Source organism: Acinonyx jubatus, chromosome A1 (genome assembly GCF_027475565.1).
Source record: "Acinonyx jubatus isolate Ajub_Pintada_27869175 chromosome A1, VMU_Ajub_asm_v1.0, whole genome shotgun sequence".
NCBI lineage: Eukaryota > Metazoa > Chordata > Mammalia > Carnivora > Felidae > Acinonyx > Acinonyx jubatus.
In genome coordinates this window covers 107,660,560-107,684,945 of record NC_069380.1, presented here as the reverse complement: position 1 = coordinate 107,684,945, position 24,386 = coordinate 107,660,560, and the positions used below count along the sequence as shown (strand labels likewise).

The 24,386-nt window shown below is 51.6% G+C and overlaps 2 protein-coding genes across 2 annotated transcripts; both read right to left on the bottom strand.

Moving 5' to 3' along the window:
• Window positions 1-6,982: 6,982 nt before the first annotated feature.
• CSF2 (colony stimulating factor 2) lies at window positions 6,983-9,560 on the bottom strand. Its single transcript, XM_015067371.3, has 4 exons — window positions 8,919-9,560; window positions 8,781-8,822; window positions 7,997-8,122; window positions 6,983-7,278 (listed from the first exon to the last, which is right to left on the bottom strand). Exons 1-4 carry the CDS (start codon window positions 9,075-9,077, stop codon window positions 7,177-7,179), a joined length of 429 nt encoding a protein of 142 aa, XP_014922857.2. The 5' UTR covers window positions 9,078-9,560; the 3' UTR covers window positions 6,983-7,176.
• Window positions 9,561-21,000: 11,440 nt separating this feature from the next.
• IL3 (interleukin 3) lies at window positions 21,001-23,024 on the bottom strand. Its single transcript, XM_027077013.2, has 5 exons — window positions 22,805-23,024; window positions 22,672-22,707; window positions 21,568-21,660; window positions 21,403-21,438; window positions 21,001-21,293 (listed from the first exon to the last, which is right to left on the bottom strand). Exons 1-5 carry the CDS (start codon window positions 22,961-22,963, stop codon window positions 21,186-21,188), a joined length of 432 nt encoding a protein of 143 aa, XP_026932814.1. The 5' UTR covers window positions 22,964-23,024; the 3' UTR covers window positions 21,001-21,185.
• Between the last annotated feature and the right edge of the window lie 1,362 nt (window positions 23,025-24,386).

Below are 24,386 nucleotides of genomic sequence, written 5' to 3'. Positions count from 1 at the left end.
CTCTCATTTATATAAACCCTGAATTCCTAAGCATGCACATGTGCAGGCAACCAAGATACAAGAGGCATAAGGGCTCAGGTCCTAGTTTCCAGGGCCAGTTCTGCCTACTTGGGTCTGTGTGATGCAGGCCAGATGTGTAGCCCCCACCCTTCATTCCATGCACGGGATAGTTGTGAGGTTAATTGAGGATGCCTGAGTAGTACCTTTCAACCTCCAGGCCTGTAGTGAGAGCTATCCTGCCTGCCAAGGAAGAGTAGCCAGGCCTCTTTTGCTGTCCATGCTATCTCAGAAAGAGCAGACAGCCCTCTGGACTTTGAGGGGAGAAGACCCCCCTTTTTAAGCTAATCACCTGCGCCTTGGTTGAACCACCGACTTGGGGAATCATTTGATGCAAGCTGCCACCAAGAACTCCATTTACCTGGAGACACTGAAGGTGCAAATTTTCTGTAAACAAGGGAACCACATGATGCCCACTGATCTTGGCATTCAGTGTCTCTCCTCAGATCCAGCCACAGCCACGTTTACAGTCATCACAGGGTAGAAAACCAAGGAGAAAATATACCTGCCATCCCACCACCCAGGTCATCATTCCAATTCCTTTCTAGCCCTTGGCCTACTTGGCATTATCCCAGCATCGATGCCATTCTGGACCTTTCACAGGTGCCTTGTCATGTTGCCATGTTAACTTCATGTCCCTTACTTTATTTCATGGACTGAACAATTGGCTTTTTCTGTGGATAAAGCTTCCCTCCTTCTGTGTGCTCTCCCAAAATGTGAATGCTGAGTCAAAGAATGTAGCCACTCTGTGGCCTGTGATAGAGACCATCATGTGGCTGCCAACAGGAATGTTCCAGTTCTTGAGGCCTCGCATGTATGAGAAGGCTGCACAGCCACTTTAGCGCATGTCTTAGATTCCTGGTTCTAATCTCAGTACTACTGACTTCTGAGGGAGAAGGGGGGCTCTAAGAGGCAGAGGGTGATAAAGAGTTGAGGTGGTCCCTAGGGAGGCCCCTATGAAATGAAGGGAAAGGGACTGTTCAATTGTCCTGGTAAGCCTTGATGTTTGGATGAGCCTGTGTTCTCAGGCTACCCAGCCCTGCCTTTCCTCCTGGTCTAGAGGTGGGCCTAGCAAAGCCAAGAGTGTTTCTTCAGGGTCAGAATAGGCCTGACCCATATCTTCCCGTGGTTATCTTCCTTGGAGGGATATAATATGAACCTTTTGCCTGGTATCCTAGGGAAAGAGAGTGCATAGGGCCATCCCAGCCATTTGGGGGTCAGGCCAAACCTCTTGTGCCCAGGTGTCCAGCCCAGAGCTCCGGCCTTCCAGTGTACCAGCTTCTCCATAGATTCTGAGGCAGTAGAGCCAGTAGGCTCCCAGGGAGCTGTGGGCTCAGGCCTGCCTGGGTCTCCAGAGCAGTACCCACATGGCCCTCCCACCTGGTTCCAACTGGAACCATTACCACTGTCTAGATATGAGCCTAACTGGAGGGGAAACTAGGGCACATAGAAAACCCAAGTGGCTCGGAGCACCTGGATGGCTCAGTCGGTTAAGCGTTCTACTTTGACTCAGGTCGCGATCTCACGGTTCATGGGTTCAGGCCCTGCATCAGGCTCTGTGCTGACAGCTAGGAGCCCAGAACCTGGAGCCTGCTTCAGATTCAGTGTCTCCCTGTCTCTCTGCCCCTCCTCTCCTTGTACTCTGTCTCTCTCTCTCAAAAATAAATAAACATTAAAAAAAAAAAAAGAAAAAAAAAAGAAAACCCAAGTGGCCCTCACTGCAGGATCTCTTCATGGATGGCGTTTGGTGACCAAGGTTTAAGGGTGGCAGGGGAATGGGGACAATTATTTCTTGTTGAATAGCTGCCCTCCTACCTGTGTCCTTACCAACTTTCCTGTTTCCCAGAGGAGGCACCAGAGCCTCTTGATCAACCTTAGTTTCCCTAGAGCTGAGCCACATGCTCTGAGGCCCCAAGCTTGACAAAGACCCTGAACTTTGGCTATGGTCTGGCCTTTGGGGCTAGAGCCCACCCTGCCTGTATGGACTGTGGCTGAGAAACTGAGGTGCATGTTCAACGTCACACAGCGAGTTAGTGACAGGCCAGGCCTGTGTACACCCTAATGTCCTGAACACAGCAAGGGGATGACGAAGGTATACACGCTAACCCCCAGACCTCCACTATTAGATGCCTTAGACTAAGAGGAGGCTGAAGCAGTGAAGTGGTAGGTCTTGTCATCAGTGTGTCTCCACAACCCCGTCCTGCCATGCATCCTGCAGGCTCTGGTGCTCATTACAGAGGAGTAACCTTAGGAACCCTGAGCACCCATGTAATGTGGCAGGCAAGGAGAGATGATGAATTAGATGTAGAGCTCACAGTCTGTGGGGAGTGCACCATGGGCTTCCTCTGGGCTTTATCTTAATTATCTTTGGCCCCTGGGCCTATCAGCCTTGATACCCAGAACTGAGTCACAGGGCTATCCTCCATGTTCTGAGATAATTTGGCAACTTTGCTCAGTCACACTTGCTGATCTGGCCTGATGTGGCCTATCAAGGTGGAGATGAGCAGGGAGTGGTCTGTGAAGCCTGGAGCAAGGGATAGGGGTAGGCAGAGCTATGGAAGGTATGTGCTCTGGCTGCTGGCACAATCCAAAGCTTCACAGCTAGGCAAGCCCTATCAGAAGGTAGATGTTGCACACTCCCTAAAGGTCTGGCTTGGGCCACATTGTGGTTGCAGCTTGATACCTAATGGTATTCCAGAGCACTACATCTTTATCTTTCCTGGTTTGGTGAAGGAGCTCATGGTCTGGAAGGTTTGGATTGTAGGAGGCTGTCACCTCCAGTAAACTCTTCAAATCAGGGTTAGGGTTAGAATTGAAGATAAGGGGATCAGAGCTCAGTACCTCAGTCTGGCATCACTTCAGGACCAGAGTAACTTGTGAATTCACTATAGGCATGACCCCATATGCTGGGGGATTGGGGGTAATAGCAGTTTGGGGAGTGGGCTGTTATACCAAGGGGACACTGAAGGGTGTTGTGAGGGACTTTACTTTGAAGTCAGATAGCTATTTGATGGTCTCAAAGAAGCTAGGGGTTGGAGATATCCCTACTCCCTGTGGACCACACACCTGGTCCAGGTTCCCTACTGTGCCCAGTCCTCTGTGAGTAGGCTCAAAGCCCCATGCCCCTGAGCCATTTACCAGGTCTGGCCCTTCTCTGGTTATACCAGTCCTCAGCAAGAAAGCAGGCAAGGGGAGATGATGAATTAGATTTAGACACCCCCCTCCCGCCCCCGCCCAGGAGCAGTAGTAGACACCACAGAGGGAAAGGCCTTAAGCCTTGAGTCTTGGCCCTCAGATCCAGGAGTGCTTGGGTGCTGAGTGAGGCTGGGGATGGAGGGATCTTTGAAAGGACCTGATTCGAGTTCTGAAGAGCACAGGGAGAAGAGGGCTAGTAATAAGATGCACAGACATTGATGTGCATCATTGTGTCCTACTCTGTGTCCACTGGCACCGGAGGGATAGCAGAAGAGCAGATGAGATGGGGCTCCCACTCACCCTCCTGGGCCCCCCTCCTGAGAGACTCCTGACTGTCCAGGTCGGGAGTCCTGGCTATGGAACCATCAACCCCAGCCCTCTGCCCCTTCCAGTTTACCAAGGGCCCAGGGAGACTAAACTCTATCACAACTCTCACTCACCAGCATTTATATACCCCAACTTTATTGAAATAGCAGGTGCTGTTGCATCATTTACAGAAATAGTTTCCTCAGGCACACCCCCATCCTTATTACCCACCCACATTCTCATCAGCCAGCCCAGGGCCAGCAAACTCCCACCCCACCCTGGCTATAAATTGTTCCTGAGGCTCCTCCAGTTCCATTTCTTGCGTCTCTAACCAGGCTTCACTGAAAAGATGGGTTCTCACAGGCTGCTCTTGACCCTTTTACAGGATTTCCATCCTTCTATGGATATGACAACACTCTGTAAGGCTTCCTTGAACTGTGAGAAATTACTTTTCTCAGTAGTACAGTTCTTGGGTGATTCTGTTGGCTAAATAAGAAATACATATTTAAGTCATATTTTTAGCAGAAAAAATAAAAACAAACTCTGTTCTAGCCACAAGCATCCTGTAAACCCTCCATCCCTGGGAGATACCTTGGGCAGGCCCTTAAGGGGGGCACTCGAGGCTGTCTGGAGCACAGGGTCTGAGGACCATATAGCCTTGGGGAGAGAGCAGCAAAGTGTGGGCAGGTCCCATGGTTGCCCAGGACAAGTAGGGTCAGAGCACAAAGGGGATGTGTAAACAGGGGGCCGAACATAGAGGAATACCTTGGTCATTTCCCAAGAACATGCCCCCCCTAAACCACTGCCCATCCCCACATAGTAGGCTCCCAGTGGGACTCATCAGCCCTGAAGGAATCCCAGGAGCAGGGCAAACCAGAGCTCCCTGGGACTGGCCACCGAACCAAGGTTGGCTGAGCAGCCCTTCCTAACCAGCCCTGCTCTGACCTGTCTCAGACCTGCTCCACACTGACCCCTGAGCATAGGGACTTGGCAGAGGGCATAATAGAAACTTCTGAAACAACCCCTAAATCCACACTCTCCTAAGCCCTAGCCCCTGTCAGTGAGTGCACTTCCTTTGGATCAGAAAATTGTACCTGAGGCCTCACATGTGACAAGTGGGGGCCGTAAGAAGTCCTTTGTCCCATTGGGCCCCCTGACTGTGGTGGCATGAGGTTCCCCTAAGAGCAAATAGCAACTTACTTCCAGCTTTGGGCAGATTCTGGTGAGTTCTTTCATGTCCTTATAAACCTTTCTTATATGATGGTCATGCTCGTTGTATTTCGTAAGTTCCTTCAGGGTAGAGATGAAGACCTTTGTAAACTCCCCATAGCAGGGCTCCTGAAACAGGGTTGGGGGCACTGGGATGATGGTGGTGTACATCAGACCACAAGTTGACCACCATTCCCATCCATCCCTGGTCACCCTGGCTAGGAGCCCTGAACTCAGAATCAGGCCCTACCCTGATTGTCCCACAGGACACTGGTGGGTGCTGTAAGCTGTGCAGTGAGTGTCTGGTCTGTCCCCAGGCCCAGGACTGATCTAGGGTGGTGATCAGGGAGCCTGGAAAAGCCTAAAAACTGGCCACTCGCTCATCTGTTGGCTGAGCTGTCAGCTCCAAACTCAAACTCCACTTTCTTCCCAGATTTCTCACTCTGACATCTTTTGTTCTTATCTCTGCCCTGGGTGCTGACTGGGGTGATGATCCCTTTCAGATGTGGTCAGAAGGTCCATGGGGAGACTGCACCTTACCTCACTGGTGTTCTGGGGCCTTTTGAAGGAACCCTGGAAGCAGGAGAAGCTGGTCAGAAACACAAAGGGCCACTAAGAGCAAAGTAATGTTTGATGAAGACCCAGACTTACGTTGTAGACAATGTTGTCAGCCGAAAGTTCTTTCTGAATTTCAGCACAGACTGCAGTGTGATTGTCGTGAGCAGATGCGCTGGCTGTCTTCATCGAGGCAGAATGGTTTTCTGATCCCCAGAGTGCACAAGCCAGGAACACATACAGGTACATGGTATGACCTGATGATAGCTCCAAGCCAATCTGAGCCCTGGGCTTGGCTCCACATTTATGTGGAGAGGGGTACCTATATATGTGAGTCTAAGGAAATGCTAAATCTCTTATCAGTCATCACTGGCTTACGTGGAAGACAGAGAGTACCTTATCAGTGGGCAAGATATGCTTTTCATGCATTTTCTATGACCACAGCATACTTCATGGATTCTTGTTATTGCTGAGAATCAGGCTTGGTCTAAGAATTTTTATTTGTAATCACATCTAGAGTCATGACCCTTCTCTGCCTGCCTGTTGGGACAGGTCTTTGGCCAGGACTGGTGCTGTCTGCAGGTGCAGGCTAGAGCAGAGAGAGTAGGTGGGGTGGAGAGAGAGAGCCAGTCAGGGGGAACAGCTGCACCAAGCCAGCTTCCTCAGGCCCACCTGTCAAAGAGAAGGGTGGCCTTGCTGTTTACCTGACACTTGAGGACCCACCCACTTCCTCATTGTCCACAGAAGGGACACAAGGGAATGGGTTCAGGAACATGGCCTTCAACCGGGCTGGCAAAGGGAAGAGAAAAGCACTGCTCTTTCTTGGCCTGAAGGCCTTGGATTTTAGGGAAGGGCACCTGATTAGATGCAAAACTTCATGTAAAAACAAAAGCCAGCTCAGAAAAATGCCACACCAGAACCATGTACTAACAAATTCTGAATTTACATTCTGACTCTCAGAGATTAAGATAACCCATTTGGGGGAAAGTTTGGTAAATATGCTGAGCTCTGACCCCTGTGGTTATTTTTGTTTGTTTTTTGTCTTTTTTTTTTTTTTTTTCTTGAACAGCTAGTCTATCTCCTGGTTCAAATTAGGAGTGGTTGAAACCCTGAGTATGAGGATCAGGGTGTGGTCACAGGGTCCAGGCCTCTGAGGGGCATAGGTGTTTTGCCTCGCTCAAGGGCAGGTCTGTTCAACCAGTGGCCAGCCAAGCCCCAGGAACCCTCAAGCCTTCTCAGGAAGTATAAGGCCCTTTTTCTGGAGCACAGTGCCCACTGACCAGGTTCCTTGGACTTCCAAGTGAACCTGAAAACCTCTCTTTGCAGTGGGACCCTTGAGCATCCAGGGAAGCACGTCTAGGTGTGTAGAATGTAGCACCCAGGCCAAGTCTCACCTCCCCTCTGCTCTGACAGTGCCGCCCCTCAGGCACCACCCCAACCTTGCAGCTCCTCCCATCCTCACTGTCAGCATTCACTCAAGCTTGAAAATAAACTGGAAACGGCACAAATAAGAAGAGGCTTTTAATAATTTATTATTGTTGTAAAACATGTTGAATAAATATGGAGTATGATCTTAAATAAATAAATAAATAAATATTAAAATACATAAATATATAAATAAATATTACTGATCCCTGCCAATGTAAAACATTGCCCGCTCCCCATACCAAGCCCATATCAGGGGCAGCGTGTTCCAGTGCGAGTCTGGCCCCGCCCGCCCCCCATGGCCAGGCCCCACACTATGGTCCCTCCAAAGTGAAGATCCTGAGTTTCAGCAATCCGTAGGTTCGAGGGCAGTGATTCTCGAGGTGCACTCTCAGGGCTGGCTCCTGGCTGGACTGGCCTGCCTCAATTCTAGACTGGCTTCCAGCAGTCAAAGGGGATGTTAAACAGAAAATCCTTCAGATTCTCTTTGAAATTTTTGAAGGTGATAGTCTGGGTTTCACAGGGCATTTCCTTAAAAATAAGAAAAAGAAAAAGGAAACTTTGGGTCCAGGTATGAATGGGTAATGTGAGGGAAGCACCAGTGTGTTTCTGCACAGCCTGTTAGAACCCATTCTGGGCCCGCCTGCTGACCTGGATCAGGTGACAGGTTGCCACCATATGTCACTCAAAGGGTGCACAACTCCTCCAGTCGCAGCCCGGGACAGGCACCTGACAAATTGCCTCTTTCCTCAGAGGCCAGCTCCAGCGACCCAGAAGGAGCAGGAGTCAAGGCCACAGACCTCACTCCTCACAGGAAAGGACTGTTTGGGGCCTTTGTCCAATCCAGAGATGACCCCCTCCTAACTCCCATGCAATTTAGGCACCTCACAAGGGGCCAGGGAAAAGTCCTGTTGGGAGGTAGCACTTGGGCCCAGGAATGTACCCTGGACCTTAGGCAGGCCCTGAGTTTCCTTGGGTTTGCCTCACCACTGAGCTCATTAATGGTAATAAGAGCATAAGCCTACTCCCACTAGGGAGTATGTAGGCTCCCAGCTCCATGGCTTTAACTCCAAGAGATAAAAATAATCAGGGCTGCTGACACTCTGAAGGGGCTAATCATTATAAATCTGTTGACACAAAAACCCTTTAGGGTCCTGAACAGCTACAGTGAAAGGCCTCTCCTTTTACCCAGTCCTCAACCCTCCTAGGCCAAGACGTTCCACCTTGGGACCCTGACATGGGCACTCACCAGAGTAAGGGGGCAGTGCTGCTTGTAATGATTGGCCATCATTCTCAGAGGCTCCTTGAGGCTGATGAGGCTGCCCCGTAGGCCCTGCTCGTACAGCTTTAGGTGAGTCTGCAGGCATTTCGGCTCCTGTGGGAAACGTCCATTCCTTGGTGAGAAGTGGCCAAGTGCCCTCTGGTGGGCGCATGACAACCTCCCTGTCACTCTTTCCTGTTCTCAGCCCTGTCCCCCAGGAGTAGGGTTTGGGAGGGGAACAGGGTGATGCCGGGTCTAGTCATCCGTACTGCTCTGTTCATGTAAACATAAATCTGCACCATTCAGCTCAGGCCACCCTCAGCTAGCACAGCCACATTCCCTGGCATCTCAAGAGGGTCCCAGTCCCCAGGGAAGGAGGTTGCTATCCCCCAACCATTCGGGCAGTAAGGAGCAGGATGGGACATCCCCCAGACCTGCTATGTGAACAAGGCTTGACCCTGAAATACCTCTGTGCCTCTCTGTAGTCAGCACTCTTGTCTCCACAGGGCTTGGTCTCAAAGTAACTCCTGCTTACTTACCCGTCCCCTCGTGACTCCCACCCCCTTGAATGCTAGGTCTGTCCATGGCTGCTCAGCTAACAAAAGAGTTTACATGTCTGCCACAGGGGCAAGGCCCGTGGCCACCTGAACACCCCTCCTTCTGGCAGCCAGGTGACTGGAGAGAAAGTGGACTTTGTGAGAGTCCATCTAAAATGGAGCCACCCCCCAAGGTAGAGGCCTCTGGGAAGGTGTGTCAGAGAGGAGTATCTTACCTCAGGGTCAAACATTTCAGAGACGACTTCTACTGCTTCATTCTGTAGAAAAGGAAAATACCGTGTTATCAAACTGACATGGCCAGTCCAGGCCAGTGAGATGGCTCAGGCACGGACCGCACTCCCTTCCTCACTCACCATCACAGCAGTTATTTCACTACTGTTGTTCAGAAGGCTCAGGGCCTCCTTGATGGCATCCACGTGTTGCCAGGGCCGAGTGACAGAGCTGGGTGAACTGGTGGGTGCAGAGATGCTGCAGACCACAGTGCCCAGGAAAAGCAGGTTCTGCAGCCACATCCTCCTGAGGACTTTAGCCTTTCTCTCTGAGCACTGGGCTCACTGGCAAAAGAGCTCTTATATACACAGTTAGAGGAAATGATTAATGGTGACCACAAAACGCCAGGGAGGCGGGGGAACTACCTGACCTGTGGAATCTCCTGGCCCTTATCACACATGGGAACGGTGAGCCTTTCCTCCAGGTGGTCAGGCTCAGGGGTTTTCGTTAATAAGTCCTTCCAAGAATTGGCAGCGCATCCGCCTGCCTCCTTGAGCACCCTCCAGCCTTCCCTGGCTAGTCTGCCCAATGAGGCTGCCCCCTTCCTCTGAGGAGCCTCTGGGCACAGTTTCGACTTCCTGGCCTGGAGTGGCCAGGGCAGGGCCTGGGCCCCGGACACTGGATCCAGACACTGGATCGAGCTCCTACACCCAGGCTCCCCACCCTGACTCTAATCCCAAGAAGGCTCTGGGCTGGCTGTGCCCACCCTGGGGCCCATTCCAACATCAGCCTTCCTTTCTTCTCCTAGATCCCTTTCCTCTGGCTACAGTGAAAGATCTGAGTGGGAGGAAGACCTTCACAGGCCTGCACCACAGTCCACCTAGGCACATTCCAGCCAAATGGCACAGTCCTGCGATCCAGAGCAGGATCCAAAACAGTCAACAAGGCCTGCCCAGCCAGGGACCTCTGCCTCATAGCCCCCTGTGAGCAGAGAGAATGACACATGTGTGCGCATCATGTCCAGCCAACAAGATTGCAGAGCATTCCTTCGTGGTAAGATCCCATCTGACAGCAACAGTTCTGGTTTTCAAAGCTCTGTTTAACCCCCAGGCTGCAGAGATCATCTGGGGTGGGTGAGGGCCCTGAGTTCAAATTCTGACTCCAGTACCACCTTGCTGAGTGACGCTTCCCTCTGAGCTATAGAGCCTCACCTCCTTCTGTGGACCAGACTACCCTTCTCAGATAGACATTGCGCTCCTTTGTAGAGCCCCTGGCAGGTGCCAGGAGCTTCAGGGAACAATGGCTTCTCAAACAAGATCTTCCAGGCATAATTTTTTACATGGCCCCTGCCCCAGCTCACCTCCAGCTCCAGAGGCCTCTCTGAGGAACAGGAACTGTTTCTGAAAAAGCCAGTCTCTTGAGGGGCTGACAAGTGTTTGCTTTTCACAATGAAGTTTGGAGAGGACAGCACGAGTTTGTGTTTGCTGCCCCATGCTGTGAGTTTCTTAGCCACAGGGTGTGGCTGCACACATATGCATTTCTGAGTGTCTGTGTGCCAGTGTAATTGGATGTGTCTGTACTTCCAAGTGTGTTGGGCAGGGGACTTTTACATGAGGTACATCCATGTGAGCCCCCATGCCTCTGCAGGTGCCCCTCTGATATGGGAAAAGCTCCCCACCCTGACTGATGTTTTGGGGCCCCAGATTCAGTCTAGATTGATGCAGTCGGACACAGTACTGACATTCTGCTGGACTCAAGTAGACACCCCTCGAGAGCAGGTAGAACTTAGGGTCTAAGTACCATGCCCTGAGCCTGCAGCCCTGGCAGGTTTCACCGTAGGGCAGGAGCGTTGCTGCACTGGCACAGGGAAGACATACCTTAGTCCTCCAGACCTAGCTGCGTCCCCTCCCAGGGTCTGGGACCCAACATGAGGCCAGCCCTGCCCTTCTGAGCCTGGTGGAACATTCTTAGGTGGCCAGGCTAGAGTGAGGGTATAGGGTGTCCAGGCCCTGGTCCTTCCCCCTTTTCCATGAGGGCTCTGCTCAGCCCCTTCTAGGAAGTGCTTAGGAGGCACCAGAGTAGTTGAGAATACTAGATGCAGATGCTACACAGAGTGGAGATCTGTGTCAGACCGTGATCTGGAACCTGGGTGGTAGAGAGTGGGAACCACAGTGAGTGGCTAAGTGAGTAGTCAGGGAGGCATAGAGCTGGTGTGGTCCCTCTAAGATGGAAGGTCACTTTCCTTTTAGAAATGAGTCGTCACAGCTCAGACAGTTAGTCAACAAATATTTCCAATCTGTACCAGGCTCTGTGCTGGGGAGGAGGTGGATGGGACCCTCCCACTGGCCCTCACTTCTGGCCCTGGAGGCTCTCAGCCTGGTAGAGAGAGAGAGAGAGAGAGAGCAGTGGATCCTCCCACTGTGTAGATCCAGGCAGGGAAGAAGTTCAGAGCTGAAGGATCCCAAGAAAACGCTTCTCACAACTTGGGGATCCATGGAGACCAAAGAGCCTCCCTAGGGGATGCTGCCTCCCTGTGCAGGCTGAAAGGGGAGGTAACGTCAGGTGGGCAAGTCACATTGTGGGAGGGAGGGAGAGGACAGGCTAGTGGAAGAATGTTTGGGGAATGGAGAGACAGCAAGTTTTAGGAATAGGTATGGAAAAGAGGAGGCAGTTTCCAGAGATATTTAGGAGGTAGAAATTTATGGGACTAGATGATATAATGGAGTAATTCAGTCATTCATTCATTTTTATTGAGTTCCCAGGAGGGGAAGAGGATACAAGGATGATGGAAAACCTACAGGGCCCTGCCTTTATGGAATTTATAGCTCTACGAATGAAAGAGCAAGATTAATCTACTCAACACCCTCTCTTATGTGCTTTTTAATGTACATAAGAAGAGTTAGAACCACTGTCAAGGTATCTAAGATGGGGACCCAGGGATGAAGAAGCAGGTTTGCAGTGTCTATGGACCTACAGGAAGTTTCAGCAGTTTGGAGGCTGCTTGTGCAGAAGACAGATCTGCCTGTGAGTGGTTCCTGTCCATGCAACCACTAAGGCCACAGAAAGTTAGTCAAAAGAAGGGCTGAGGGCCAGCACAGCAGTTTTTAAGGGCTAGGGGCATGCTAGAAACGTGAGACACTGGCCAGTGGCCAGGGTTCCAGTAGAGCGGGAAAGGAGGAAAAGCAGGAGTCATAGGAGAGGTCCATGCCAGCAGCTGGGCTATAGGTACCAAAGTCATCATGGGAAAGACAGAGTTCCTGGGTTTGGCCATGAGGTTCGTGGGCAGAAACACATCTTCTTCTCCTTTTTTTTTTTTTTTTTTTGGAGAGATGACATCAAGACTGAGGCCGTGACACAGGCAGACATTCCTAGATTGCACCGCATGGAAAGTGGCAGTGATAACATCGAGCGGGTGTGCTGACTCAAGGGCCCCAGATAGAACAGTGGGAGGGTTGGGGCGGGGACTGTGATGAACAGTGTGACTCCTCTTTGGCCCCTTCCCACAGGGCCAGGAGAAAACCCTCTGGAAGGGGTTTCCTGTGAGCATCCTCCTATAGGCTCTGGAGGAAATGGGTATGTGGCTACCCCAGGCTCCATATCAGAGAGGAAGTTACCACAGCTTGAAGGAAACAGGCATCCTAGTGCATCATGTACCAGGGAACCCCTACACAGACATATCAGCTGATCACATACTCCCTAGGCCTGCCAACCCATGGTGTGGGAGTCTAGGCGACACACCCACCCACACAGTCTGTGATGGCAGAGACAGGAATTGAACCCATATCTGTTCCTGCTCCCCTGATGTTTCTGTTACTATCTCAGGGATCAGAATGCCAGGAAATGCTGGTTGCCTGGCTAGACAGATGAGGGATGTTCTCCATTAGGGCAGCTTAAAAGGAGACTCTTACAAGTGTTGGCAGGGAAGCCAGAGTGGCCTGTGAATGTCTCAGGGAAATCCTGAAGGCCAAGGGCAGAATTTCCCCAGTAGAGCCTGTCACCCAGGCATCTCTGTGTTTCAGGTTTGGGCTCTCCACCACTGATCCCTGGGTAGCCCAAGGAAGTCCCTCTTCCCTGAGCCTTGGGTCCCTCATCTCTACAATGGGTTTAATTATTGCTGCCTCACAGAGGAAACTTTTGTCTATCCAGAAACTTTGTGGGAGAAACCTCCCAGGAAGGAGGTAGTGCTTCAACCTTTCTTCTCCTCTTCCCATCACTTTGGGAGGCTTCTGAAGCCCAAATTGGGCAGAAGACTCAGCCTTGCTGGAATTATCAGGGACACATGCCCCTTGCCCAGCCATAGCCCCTGACAGCATCTTTCTGGACAGATGCAATGAGGTAGAAAGCCCAACCTCCACCCAGATTCAGGGCTCACAGGGTCCTGGCACTGTACTCAAGAGACCCTGGTGCAGGGACAGCACCAGGAGTTGCTCATTTTTCCTTGAGAAAGGATCCCGGTCACTCCAGGCCACACCAGACACACAAAGTAACATCTTTGGCCTTTGTGGTCACAGCTCCAGGCAGATCACTCTGGCATCTCCTCTGTCTAGGTCCCCAGAGGTACACCTCAAAAAGACCCAGCCTGTCCAAGTCCTAATTCTGATCCTGTTTTTTGGGTGTCCCCAGTCCCTGGTACTGGTGAGTCCTGACTGGTCTGGGAGGATCTGAAGGTGATTAACCATTAACCATGTGTGGACTCTCTGCATTCAAGCCTATAGGAGGACCCACCACTTGTGGCTGTACTTGGAGCTCATGTTTGGTGGTCACATTAGGTAGGGAGAGGGAGGGCAATGCCTAGACTCATGGACACCATGTTGAGGACATCAACCAACCGTGCACAGAGAATGAAGAGACAAGAGGGGGAATCAACAAATAAGAGTGAAACAAATTCAAAGAAGGCCTTGAGGGGACATGTTGCATGTGTGGGTTTGGGGCAAGAGGTGAATGAGGAGTCTGATACTCAGGGTTCTGGCTCAGGCAACTGTGTGGACAGTGAGGTTATTTGATGAAATGGGAGAGACCCAAGGTAGCAGAGAGGTTTGGGGAGTTGTTCTAGACTGGACTGGATGTGGCAAGTTTAAGAGGCCAGGGAACCTCCAGGAAGACTCCTTCAGTTGTGGCTACATGGGCCCAGAGGTCAGGGAGAGGTCAGGACCTAAGACACTTGGAAGTCATTGGTAAAGAGGAAGTTCTTCTCACCAGAGGGCTGCACAAAGTAAGCTGGGCCTTGGGTAGTGCCCAGGAGCACCAACTTGTAAGACTGGGCCAAGGATGATGAGACACCCTTTTTTGCTTCCTTTCTTGGTTCTTGGGACTTCCTTGCTGTTTCCTAACTGCACACTCAGGCTGGTAACATCCCACAGATGGGTTCATCAGGCATGCCCTCCATGATGCCCTCTCCACCACTTATGCCTCCTGCCCAGAGTACTTTCTCCAAGTCTGGAAATGCATCCTCTGCCTGTGAATCTCTGTCTCTTGGCCTCATCCCCAGGTAGGAATGTTATCAGGCATCCAGAAGGAACCACTTTCTTTATCTGTCTCCTTGGGATAGAGCCATTGGATACTGCATTAAAAATGAAAAGGAAGAGAAATCTTTACCAGAAGCCTTTTCAACCTCCCAAGTCTTATGCCCCTCCCTGTCCTTGGTTTTTGAGGCTGAAATCCAGGCCAATGTGCTGGTTGAGTACCTGGGGATCTGTACCCAGCTCTCATACCTGCCTTCCTCTGGGGCTGGTGGGCCAGAATCAAGGTTGCAGATGTGGGCTTTCAGTTCTGGTGGTTCTGGAAAGAGCTCCTTCAGGACATTTCTGAAGTGCCAGGGCTCACTTGGGCTTTCACTGAGGCACTGTTTAGGCAGGCACATCTCTTGCTTCTGGTTCTTCAGATCCCAGAGGGCCCTGGCCTTGAACCCCAAGGCCATACCCTCTACCCTCTATTATGTATCTCTGCCTCTGGGCAGAGCACCCAACTCATTCTGGCACCATACTCCCCTAGCCCCTCACAGAAGTGAACAGCCCCTGCTGTGAGGCAGAGGGCCCAAGAGGAGTGGTGATAAAAGTGATAATGAAGAGAGTTGGGGGGGGGGGGGTGGCCACAAAGTGTCTCTGGGATGGCTAAAGGTGGTCCTTGGAGATTTCTCCTCCCAGCCCTGGGGCAACAGATTCAAAACTCCCTCTCCCTGAACACACATTTATTTCTCACTCCCACAGGCCACCCCTAGTATGGGTTGTAGCCTAGTTCCCTATATAGCCTGCTGGGGTGCAACAACTCCCTCCACTATGAATGCAGAGTTGGAGGCTTGCCTCTAAGCTTGGCCCTTCTTGCTGCATGACCTCAGGCTATGACTCCAACCTCTGAGCCCCAACTGGCTCATCTCCACAAGAGGATGGAGGCACACTATGCAGTTTTTGGAGAGTGCCGGGCTACATGGAGGGATGTTTTCTATTTTGACTGATTGGATGCCTTCCCTCCCTCCCCCACAACCCCCCGCCCCGCCCCCCCCCTCCCCGGCCCCCAGCATCTATCTTCCTGGCCTTGAGAGGAGAGTAATTACTGGGATGTGGACGGCCTCCAGAGACTTCTCCTGGCGTGGACGTAGGCTTCCCTGAAGGGAGTTTCCCTATACAGACCCCTCCCCAGTGCCTCAATACCTCCCCACACCCAGCCCCAGGAGGAAAACCCTGCTGGGCAGCTGGGTGTTTGAGGTCCACTGACTGGGAAATGGCACAGTCACAGGGAAAGAGCCAACTAAGAACATCAGGACAGGGGGCTGTCCTCCCTAGTCCTGTCCTCCACCTCGTTCTGGCAAGGAGGAGGTGGTCCCAGGCTGTCCTCAGGAGGAAAGGTCCCAGGGCCTTGCCTCATAGGAACAAGGAGTCATTGAGTCTGGCCATCAGCTGAGGAGAATAGTCATACCTATTGGGTACCCACTGATGCAGGTGGGCCCATCCCCAGTGTTTTATGCCTCTCAGGGTTCACAACCTCTCTGAGGGGGAGGAGTGGCTGTCTGTTGTTTTTATTACCATATTCAGGAGGGACCCTGCTCACATACAAGAAGCAGGACAGACACAATGGAGAAGAGAGAGCACTCCATCAACCCACTGCCCACTCCCATGCTCTTATAGCTCTGTGCTATGACTATGTTCTCTCCATACCCAGTCACAGCTGGCCCCTGTCCTTCCCCTCCCCTTCCAGATGCCCATTCCTCCCTAACGTGGTCACCTCAGAGGTGCATGTCTTCATCCACACAGCCTGCTGTCCCTGGCTGCGCTTGGTTGGTTTCAAGCATAGCCCATGTGCCCTCTAGGGCAGGGCTCAGTCAGGACACTTGCAGGATACTTGCACAGTGCTGCTGAAGGAAGTCTCAGGGGCAGCTAGGGTTGGGAGTGCCGGTCTGAGGAAGCAGTAAGAAGGCTTCAGACTAGGACTTTGTGAGCGTAGGGAGCACGGAGGGTTTGCGGAGGGAAGGGGGAGGTATCAAAGAACGAGCCAAAACTGCAGTGAAAGCTGACCCTGGGGTCTTTGAGGAGCTGGGTGGGAGTAGGGAGGCCTTGACTGCTGGCCAAGGCAGGAGAGAGCTGTGAGCCCGTGGTTTCTCTCAGAAACTCCATGAGGCATGTGGGAATGGGGGACACATGGACAGGAGCAATGAGGGCCAAGCTCTGCATCTCAGCCCCAGTGTGTGTGTATGTGGGGGTCACTGGGTAGGAGGGGACAGTGGGCATGTAGAGGATTTGGGTGCTATGTGTGTGGTGGCTCGGTGGGGTGGAGCTGAGGCTCTGTGGCTGTGCTGCTCACCACTGGGGCTGGAACCACAAGGCCGCAGAGCTAGGAGGTCCCTCCGGAGGCCTGGATCCAGCCAGGAGACTACACTTGAAAGGCTTCTGTGCCTCAGTTAGCATTGGCCAAAGCACTGTGGATTAAGGATTCACAGTCTCTGGAGTCAGAGGCTCCCTTAATTTCTCTGTGCCTCAGTTTCTTTATTTGTAAACCGGGGTTAATCACAGATGGGGTCATTGAGGGGATTCCCTGAGCCCTCCATGGTCCAGGAGGACAGCAGCAACTTTGCCTGATCCATCTCTCACACCCCCTCCAGAAGCCTGACCTGAGGTTTTCAAGGGAAAAATTGAGGCTCTGGCTCCCAGTGGGAATTCACTCAACAGTCCACTCTGGCCCAGACAGCCTCTGCCTCACCCTCCCTACCACCATAGGCCAGGGGTCCTGTTCTGCTTGACCAGCTCTTCTTTCCTTCAGCACCTCTCTCCCTCTGTTCTGGATCTTTCTTGTGGATGTTAAACATGGTTTCTGTTGTGACCCCATCCTTTGTCTCTCCCTTCACACACCCATCACTTCTCAGGCCATGGTTGTTCAGTCTTGCTGTCTCCACAGTGGCCAGGCCAGGCTGGGCTGGCCTGGGATCAGAGAGGAATGAATGGGGGAGGGGACGAGGCTGAGACCCAGAGGTGCTGGGGGCCCTGGGTGACTGGGCTCTAGGGGCAAAGGCAGTGACTGGAGGGCCTGGTTCCACCAAGCCGCTTAGCACCCAACTCTGGCCCTATTAAGTGGCCTAGATGCTCCTGTGCTCCCAGCCTACCCTGTACTTTTAGATCTTCATTCTCTTTCTCCCCAGTGTCATCTGCCAGACATCCTTTTCTGTATCTCTCTCTGCAAGATGAACCCCTGGTCCCTTCTCAAGCTCTCTTTGCATCACCCTCTGTGGCAAGCCCCTCTAACAAGACCCATACCTGTTCATCCATTGCTCTGTCTGAAATAACCCCCACCACACTGTGCTAGGCCAAACTGGACATGGTCAAAAGGCCCCCAAGGGCCTGACTCAGTATCTCCCTAGTCCCCCACCCCAGCCTGGGTAAGCTATGGTGGGTCCTCAGGTTATTTACTGAACTGAGTCAAATGAAGTTTCCAGGACAGGGTGGGAGGAGCAGAGCCTGTCCTGAAGCAGGAGGATTCACACTATGGAGTGAGGTGAGTGATGCCTCTCTGAGGGGGCCTCTCCTTAAACACTGGCCTTCCTAGCAATTTCTCTCTGCTTTATTTTTCTGAATTTACAAATTTTTCAGTGAAGAGGATACATGCTATCTTATATTGCCCTTCCAATGAAAAACTATAATGTTTCTTAAATTAAAATTAAAAAAATAAAATAAAATTCCTGGCTGAAGTCATCTACTTTCCTGCTGAAAAGGCACCTTGGATTTGGGAAGGTGGGAACTTTGACTTTCAAAAGGCCATCCTGGGACTTTTGATGGGGCTTTGCTGCCCACTAGTGGCAAATAGACTTATAGATCTGGCACTAAGGACACTCTGGGTAGCCTTTGGAGAGAAAGCATGAAACTGACAGACATACCAGGGAGATGTGAGCACCCTGGGGCCTCCCATTGGGCCAGGGAGTCATAAGCCCTCTCCCTGCAGGCAGCTGAGCATGATATAACAGTGCCCCAACCTGACTTGTTTCTGGGCCCCAAACCAGGGCTGTGCTGGCCCCAGGCTTGTTCTCGGGTTTGGGATCAAGGGTGAGCCTCAGTTCATCTGTTCTGTAAGAAGGGCAGTGGTGAGACCCCAGAATATTGGAAAAGGGTCACCTACTCTCAATCGTGTCACCTCCACTTGTCTTTCCCCTGCTTTGTGGGGCTATCTTTGCTGACTTCCCTCCCTCACACCTTCAGATCTTCCTGGGCCAGGTCTGTGTCTGACCTGACCACCACCTCCTGCCTCCTGTAGTCCTCAGTCACTAACACAGGGCCTGGGCTGGGCCTGGGCCTGAGGAGAGAAAGAGAAGCTGAAGAAGGGTTGTGGGCTCCCCGCCAGATTCCACTTCTATCATAGGTCATCTCTGTTCTGTGAATGCTTTCAGCCCATTTCAGTCTCTGGATCTTTGCACTGTTCCCTCTGTCTAGAGCTCTTTCCTCCCTTATTGTCACACATCTGGCACTTTCTTGTCATTCACGTTGCAACCTATGTGTCACTTGCTCAGAAAGCCTTCCCAGACCATTCAATGTAAAGCACCCTCCCCAGATCCCCTCCATCTGTCTGGTTCACTGCCATATGCCTGTGTCCAATATAAGCCCTGATACATAGGTGCTCAGCCAGAGTTTGCTGAATGTCTGAAGTCCCAGGCACTGAAGGAAGATAGTGCCATCCAGCCTGGAGTGAGAATAGTGTGGCTGCAGCACAAACAGAGCTTTGAGAAGGGGCTCTGAATGGGTACAGCCAGGTAAGAACAACATAGCAGACTGCCAGCTACCTCTCCACACCTCAAGTGAGGGGAGCTCCAGCAGCTGGTAAAAGTTAAACCACAGATTCCCAGGGGAAGGAGTCCACTTTGTAGCATTTGCCCATGTTCATAGCATAAATACTCACTGTGACCTGTCTCAAGGTATGGATGGTTTGATAACTGGCTGGCAACTTTTCAAGACTTAACACTTGGCTCTGTGAGCCGGTATGAACTGGTTCCATCCACCTTCGGCTCTGGCCTGCTGAGGACGAGGTGTGGGAGAAGCATGGCAGGACAGGTCACTGGGTTCCTCTCCTCTCCACCAGGGCAGAGGGTAGCAGGGCTAGCACAGGTGGAAGGCAGCTGACGCATTCTCCAGGGAGTGAAGAAGAGGTGGTGAGCAGGGACTCATCCTGGGAACAAGGGAGTGGGGCACAAATGCTTGCCTCAGCTGGGATGAAAACAGGAGCAGCCACCAGGTGTGGGTGGAGAGGGAACGGGCAGGGAAGTAGAAGTGGGAAAGCTAGCCAAGAATCAGGAAGCTTGGGCCCATGCTCTCAGATCCTCCCCCAGGGTCCTGGAGCATCTCACCAGTGGCCTGCCTGCCCCTAGTGGCTCCACCAGAAACTGCAGCAGCTTCTCCAGCTCCTTCCAGGGCCAAGTCCAACACAGAATCTTCCCTGAGCACCCACAGTGCTGTCCGTGGGCCAGGCTGGAGAGAGGCAGAATGAGTGAGAGGAAAATTGTTTTCGTGGGAACACAAAATTGTATTAGGAAGAGGAATGTGGAGGGTATATTTCTGCGGTAGTAGATCACTCACGTTTTCTTGGCCCATTCAAGCAGCCAGGCTGTTCCTTACTCATGACCCAAGGGGAGGAGTGGATCAAGGTGGGAAACAGAAAAGAAGAGGGCTGGGACCCTAGCATCTGATGTCAGCATCCTAAGCCTTTATGGTACTTGTCAGAGAGAATGACATTGCTCCTTAGCATGGTGACAGAGGAGGGCTCACTCTCCCCTCTCTCCCCCACCATGCCAGCCTGGAGAAAGTGCACCTAGGCAGCATGCAAGAGAGCCAGGGATGGAGGCACTCAGAGCTAGAGGGTCAGTGGGACCTCAGGGGTCAGGTGGCACATGGAAGCCACACTCAGTGATGTCCTAACCTCCACCATTCAGATCAGACTGTGCCACCCTGGGCTACAATGGCTGTCCTTCCAATGGGTCCCCATCTATCTACCTATTTCAGACAAGAGCCCTGTCCTAGAATAGTGTGGACAACCCAGAGGTAGGCAGCATTTGAGTTGGTCTCTGTAGCTGGAACTCACCATGCAGAGTCAGGATCAGGGCATTCGAGGTTGAGGTGTCAGTGTGGTAAAGATTTAGAGGTATAAAAAAAGGTGTGTGGTTCATCCAAGAAGCCACACTGTATCTACTGGCTGGAGCATCAAGGAGGTTGGTAGTTGCAGACATAAGGAAATAGAAGCACCAGGTGGAGGCAGGCCTCTCTTGCTATCCTAAGGTTAAGGACAAGGTCCAGAACCCCCCTGAGGACTGGAAAATAAAGTATCAGATCAACCTGGTCAGATTTGCATTTTCTAAAACTCCATCTGGCTTCCCAGTAGACCACAGATTGCCAGGGTGTGGGTTCCGGGGCCCATCTGGTGGCAGGGAGGCTTGCTGGGGGTGGGGGCTGGATGGCTGCTCAATCACCAGGCAAGAGAGTTACTAAGACTGAGTCAAATCGAGACACTGGCAACAGAGAAGTTGTTCAGAGAGTGTGGTTTATTTTCTCAGATGCATAGAAACCAGTTTAAAACCTGAGGTACAAATTAGCAAGCCTCCAAGTCCCCCTCTTGAGTCTTGTTTAGAATGAGCAGGACATAGGCTCCTTTGCTAAAATAAATACATTTCACATTGCACAAAGTAATAAATAAAAATACATAAATAAATACATTCAATAGGATAAAAATGAGAGTATAATCACTAAAGGCCAAATGGGGGCAGCACATTTCAGAAATCAGATAATTAACAATTCATCTGACTCCACAGGAGAAAGTGAAATCCCTCCAGTTCTGGACTATGTGAGAGATATCCCAGAATCTTTAGCTGTTCTGCTGTGTTTGATGTCCAAGGCCCCATGGTGAGAAGGCCCAGAGAAGGAGGGGTATCAGATGGATAATTCTAGGACTCAGTGTTTCTCCTTGAAAGTCAGAAAGTTATCAAGGATTTCCAGATATTTAGTCAGTTTCCTTTGGAAATCAACCCAGTTATCCTCCTCGATATGGATTGGGTCTCCCTGTGAAGAAACCAGGAAAGTGGCATTAGGTTAGAAGGTAGATGACAGGCTAGAGGTCAGGTCATGGCTAAGAGTACCACCTTCAGGGGCATCTCGAGGGGCAGCTTACCCTGGGTGTGGGAGTGGGCAGGAGTGGCAGGAATTCCTGTGGGAAGAGACCAAAGCGTACAGTCAGGGTCTCACCTGAAAAAGGGGCAGGTCCTGCTACCCCGCTTCCCAGAGGGTGGTCAGGGCCAAAGCAGGGATCCCCAAAGCTCTCAACAGCTTCACCCACCTTAAGATTTTTCCAGATTAGCAGTCCATCTTCATGGAAATTTTCTGCAGCTTTTAAGAATGCATCCAGGTTTGGCCTCAGAAGGGTGTTTTCCTAAGAGGACCAAGAATACGTATGAGGGGAGAAGGTTGGGGTTCAGCCTTCCCATGGCTGAAGTCATCCCCAGTTTTCCAAGACTGCCTTCAGGGACATCCTTGGACAATCCCCTCCTAGTCCCGTTCTTGCCCAGTTGGGTTCCTGAGATAATCTTCAGGGCACAGGTCTACAGGTGAGTGCACACCCCAAAGAAAGCCAACTTTTCTCAGCCCTGACCTTCCCTGGTTCCAGGTAAGCTGCATACAGGGCCTGGGTGGCTCTTTCTGCACCTGGGTTGGGGAAGCATTGCTTAAAAGAAGATCTACAAAAGGTGAAGGGCTGACCAAGGGGAATATTTGCAGCTAAGAGGCCAGATAATAGGATTAATGCCTTGACTGGATAAAGGGCTCCTAGAAATTAGGAGGAAAATTGCAGAGACCCCAGCAGGACATGGGTGCAGCCTGTTAACTGTGCATGCCTTAAAGAGGGGGATACAAATGGCCAATAAACTCAGGAGATTCAACCTCTTGTTGGACCCAAGGAGTGCCATGCAAACAAAGGTGAGATAACCATGGAAGCCAACTGGAAGTAGGAAAAGTAATTGTAAGTGATAATGCCAAGGACCAATCAGCATGAAAAACGACTCAGTGTCTTAAGGAAAAGGAAGGAAGCAGGCATGTTCATGGGGGAAATTTTAGGCTGCTCCACTGAAAAATGATAAACTTAAGGCCTTTGGAATTGTTCACCTAGAGCTGCCTTTTCATTTGTATTTGTTTAAAAAAAGGCATTTTCATGTTATAGATATGGCTGAGGAAATGTATTCAACACTAGTTAGCACCAGACACTGGTCTGGTGACTCTATGCATTTGTCCCACTTAATTCTCACAATGATCCCACTGAGATAGATACTGTTAATCCTATTTACAGATGAAAAACGGAGGCTAGGCAAGATGGTGTGACATGCCTGAGGTCACCCTGGAGGGAGTAGATTGGGATCCAAGTGCACCCAAGTGTGGGCTGAGTGCTTACCCTCAGGATCTCTGTCTCATTTGGGTCCAAGGGGTCCTGTGGGGGCAGAGGAAGAGAGAGTCCATTAGTCCTATTGGCCTGAAGCACCTGCTAGCCCTCCCTACCCTATGCCAACTTTATCCCAGTTACTCACCTGTGAAGGCAAGGGTAACTTGTTTAAGATCTGCATAATTTCATCAATCTTTGCCAAGTATTGGTTCAGCTGGTATGTCGGAAAGGGCCGCCCCTGTGCCTGAGGGGCTTGGAATCCAAGAAGAAGCAGGAGAAGGTACATGATGGGAAGGTTGCTCATGTTCAAGCTGTCAGGGTCTTTTCTGTCTTGTCCTGGTCCTTCGTGGCGTTCTGAAGCATCCAACAGTCTCCCGTCTTTTATGCGCTGAGGCAGTGTGCCTACACCCTGGTGGTGTAGGAAGGGGCGGACGTCGGAAGAATCTTTATCTGACATGGAACCCCCATAGCAAACCACAGACTTATTCATCACTTTCTAGTGCTGGAGATCACTGAAACTTGGAAAAAAATTACTCAGAGGGTATCTCCTCATTTTGCCTAGGAGAATAAGATGGGCTGGCCACTGGACAGAGTGGGAACAGGTGAAAGGACCCCTCTGACAGGTGAGGGACTGCCTGACTCTGAGCTCACTCAAGCCTCCTGCGCAGTGGGACCTGGTCCTACCATCCCCTGGCCAGCTCTGACTGACCCTCTGTTGCCCTCTCTGCCTGGCTCCACCTGGTCCTGTGTGGGTGTCCAGGTGAAGGCCCACAGGAACAGACAAGGATTTGTCTGGAAGCCTGTCACACAGCTAAGTATTCACATGTGGGCTCATCCACTAAGAAGCACATCTCTTGACATCTCCCACCCTCATGCTGAGTTACTGGTATTAATGTCCCCAATGGTTTGCCTCATGGCCTTTAGGCTGCTTCTCCTCAACACTTTCTGGTCCTAGCAGGGGGCAGATGGAGCCCAGGCACTGGATGCCCATTCTTCTTTCATTGGTCTGACAGCCTGACTCTGTCCTGTGTTTTGTCCCTAGCAGAGGCCTGGTGGCAAGCACTGGGCAGTCCCTTTGGTAGCACAGAGGAGCTGGGCCTGGGCCCCTGAGGATAGGGGTCTTTGAGAAAACTGTCACTGGGAGACAGGGGGAGGAGGCTGGCCTGGGAAGTTTTCGGAAGTAGAATTGGAAGCTCTGAGAGGCGAGGCAAGGGAGGAGGGGAGGCAGCTTTTGGTGTCAGGCTGGGTCTCTAGTGATAGGGGCAGGTGAACAGTGGAGAGAGCTGTATTGCAGGGGTCCTGACCCCAGTCTGTGGGAGCTCGGATTTGGCAGGCACAGGCTGGGTAGGGAAGCTGTGCTCAGCAGAGAAGTGGGCTGGGACAGACCATGGAGGAGTCCATAGAGAACCAGAGAGGCAGCAGCTAGAGAAGAAGCAGGAAAACCAGGAGGGTAGGGGGCCCAGAGGCAGCCCCTGAAGGGAGGGGGGGACCACTGCCCCATGAGGTGTGTCAGGCCCTGACACAAGCCCAGGACAGGGGGTTTTGGCAAAGTGGAAAAATGTGGCAGGGCACGGGGAAGAGTTCTTTGAGATAACGGGGCCCGGAGTGGCGGAACAGGAGAGGCGGGGTGAAAGAGCTAGGGGTCAGGTGGAGGTCTGATACAAACAGTGTGGGGAGATGAAGGATAGAAGGCTATGCTGAGGAACTTGGGTGTTTCATGCCTCTGA

Coding starts and splice junctions, on each gene's coding strand:
- CSF2 (XM_015067371.3), bottom strand. CDS start 9,077: ATGTGGCTGCAGAACCTGCTTTTCCTGGGCACTGTGGTCTGCAGCATC. Junction 8,823..8,918: donor GTGAAATAACTGCTGTGATG/GTGAGTGAGGAA, acceptor CCTTTTCTACAG/AATGAAGCAGTAGAAGTCGT. Junction 7,279..7,996: donor AGCACTGCCCCCTTACTCTG/GTGAGTGCCCAT, acceptor CTTATTTTTAAG/GAAATGCCCTGTGAAACCCA.
- IL3 (XM_027077013.2), bottom strand. CDS start 22,963: ATGAGCAACCTTCCCATCATGTACCTTCTCCTGCTTCTTCTTGGATTC. Junction 21,439..21,567: donor TAATCTGGAAAAATCTTAAG/GTGGGTGAAGCT, acceptor CTCTTCCCACAG/GAATTCCTGCCACTCCTGCC. Junction 21,294..21,402: donor TGCCCACTCCCACACCCAGG/GTAAGCTGCCCC, acceptor GTTTCTTCACAG/GGAGACCCAATCCATATCGA.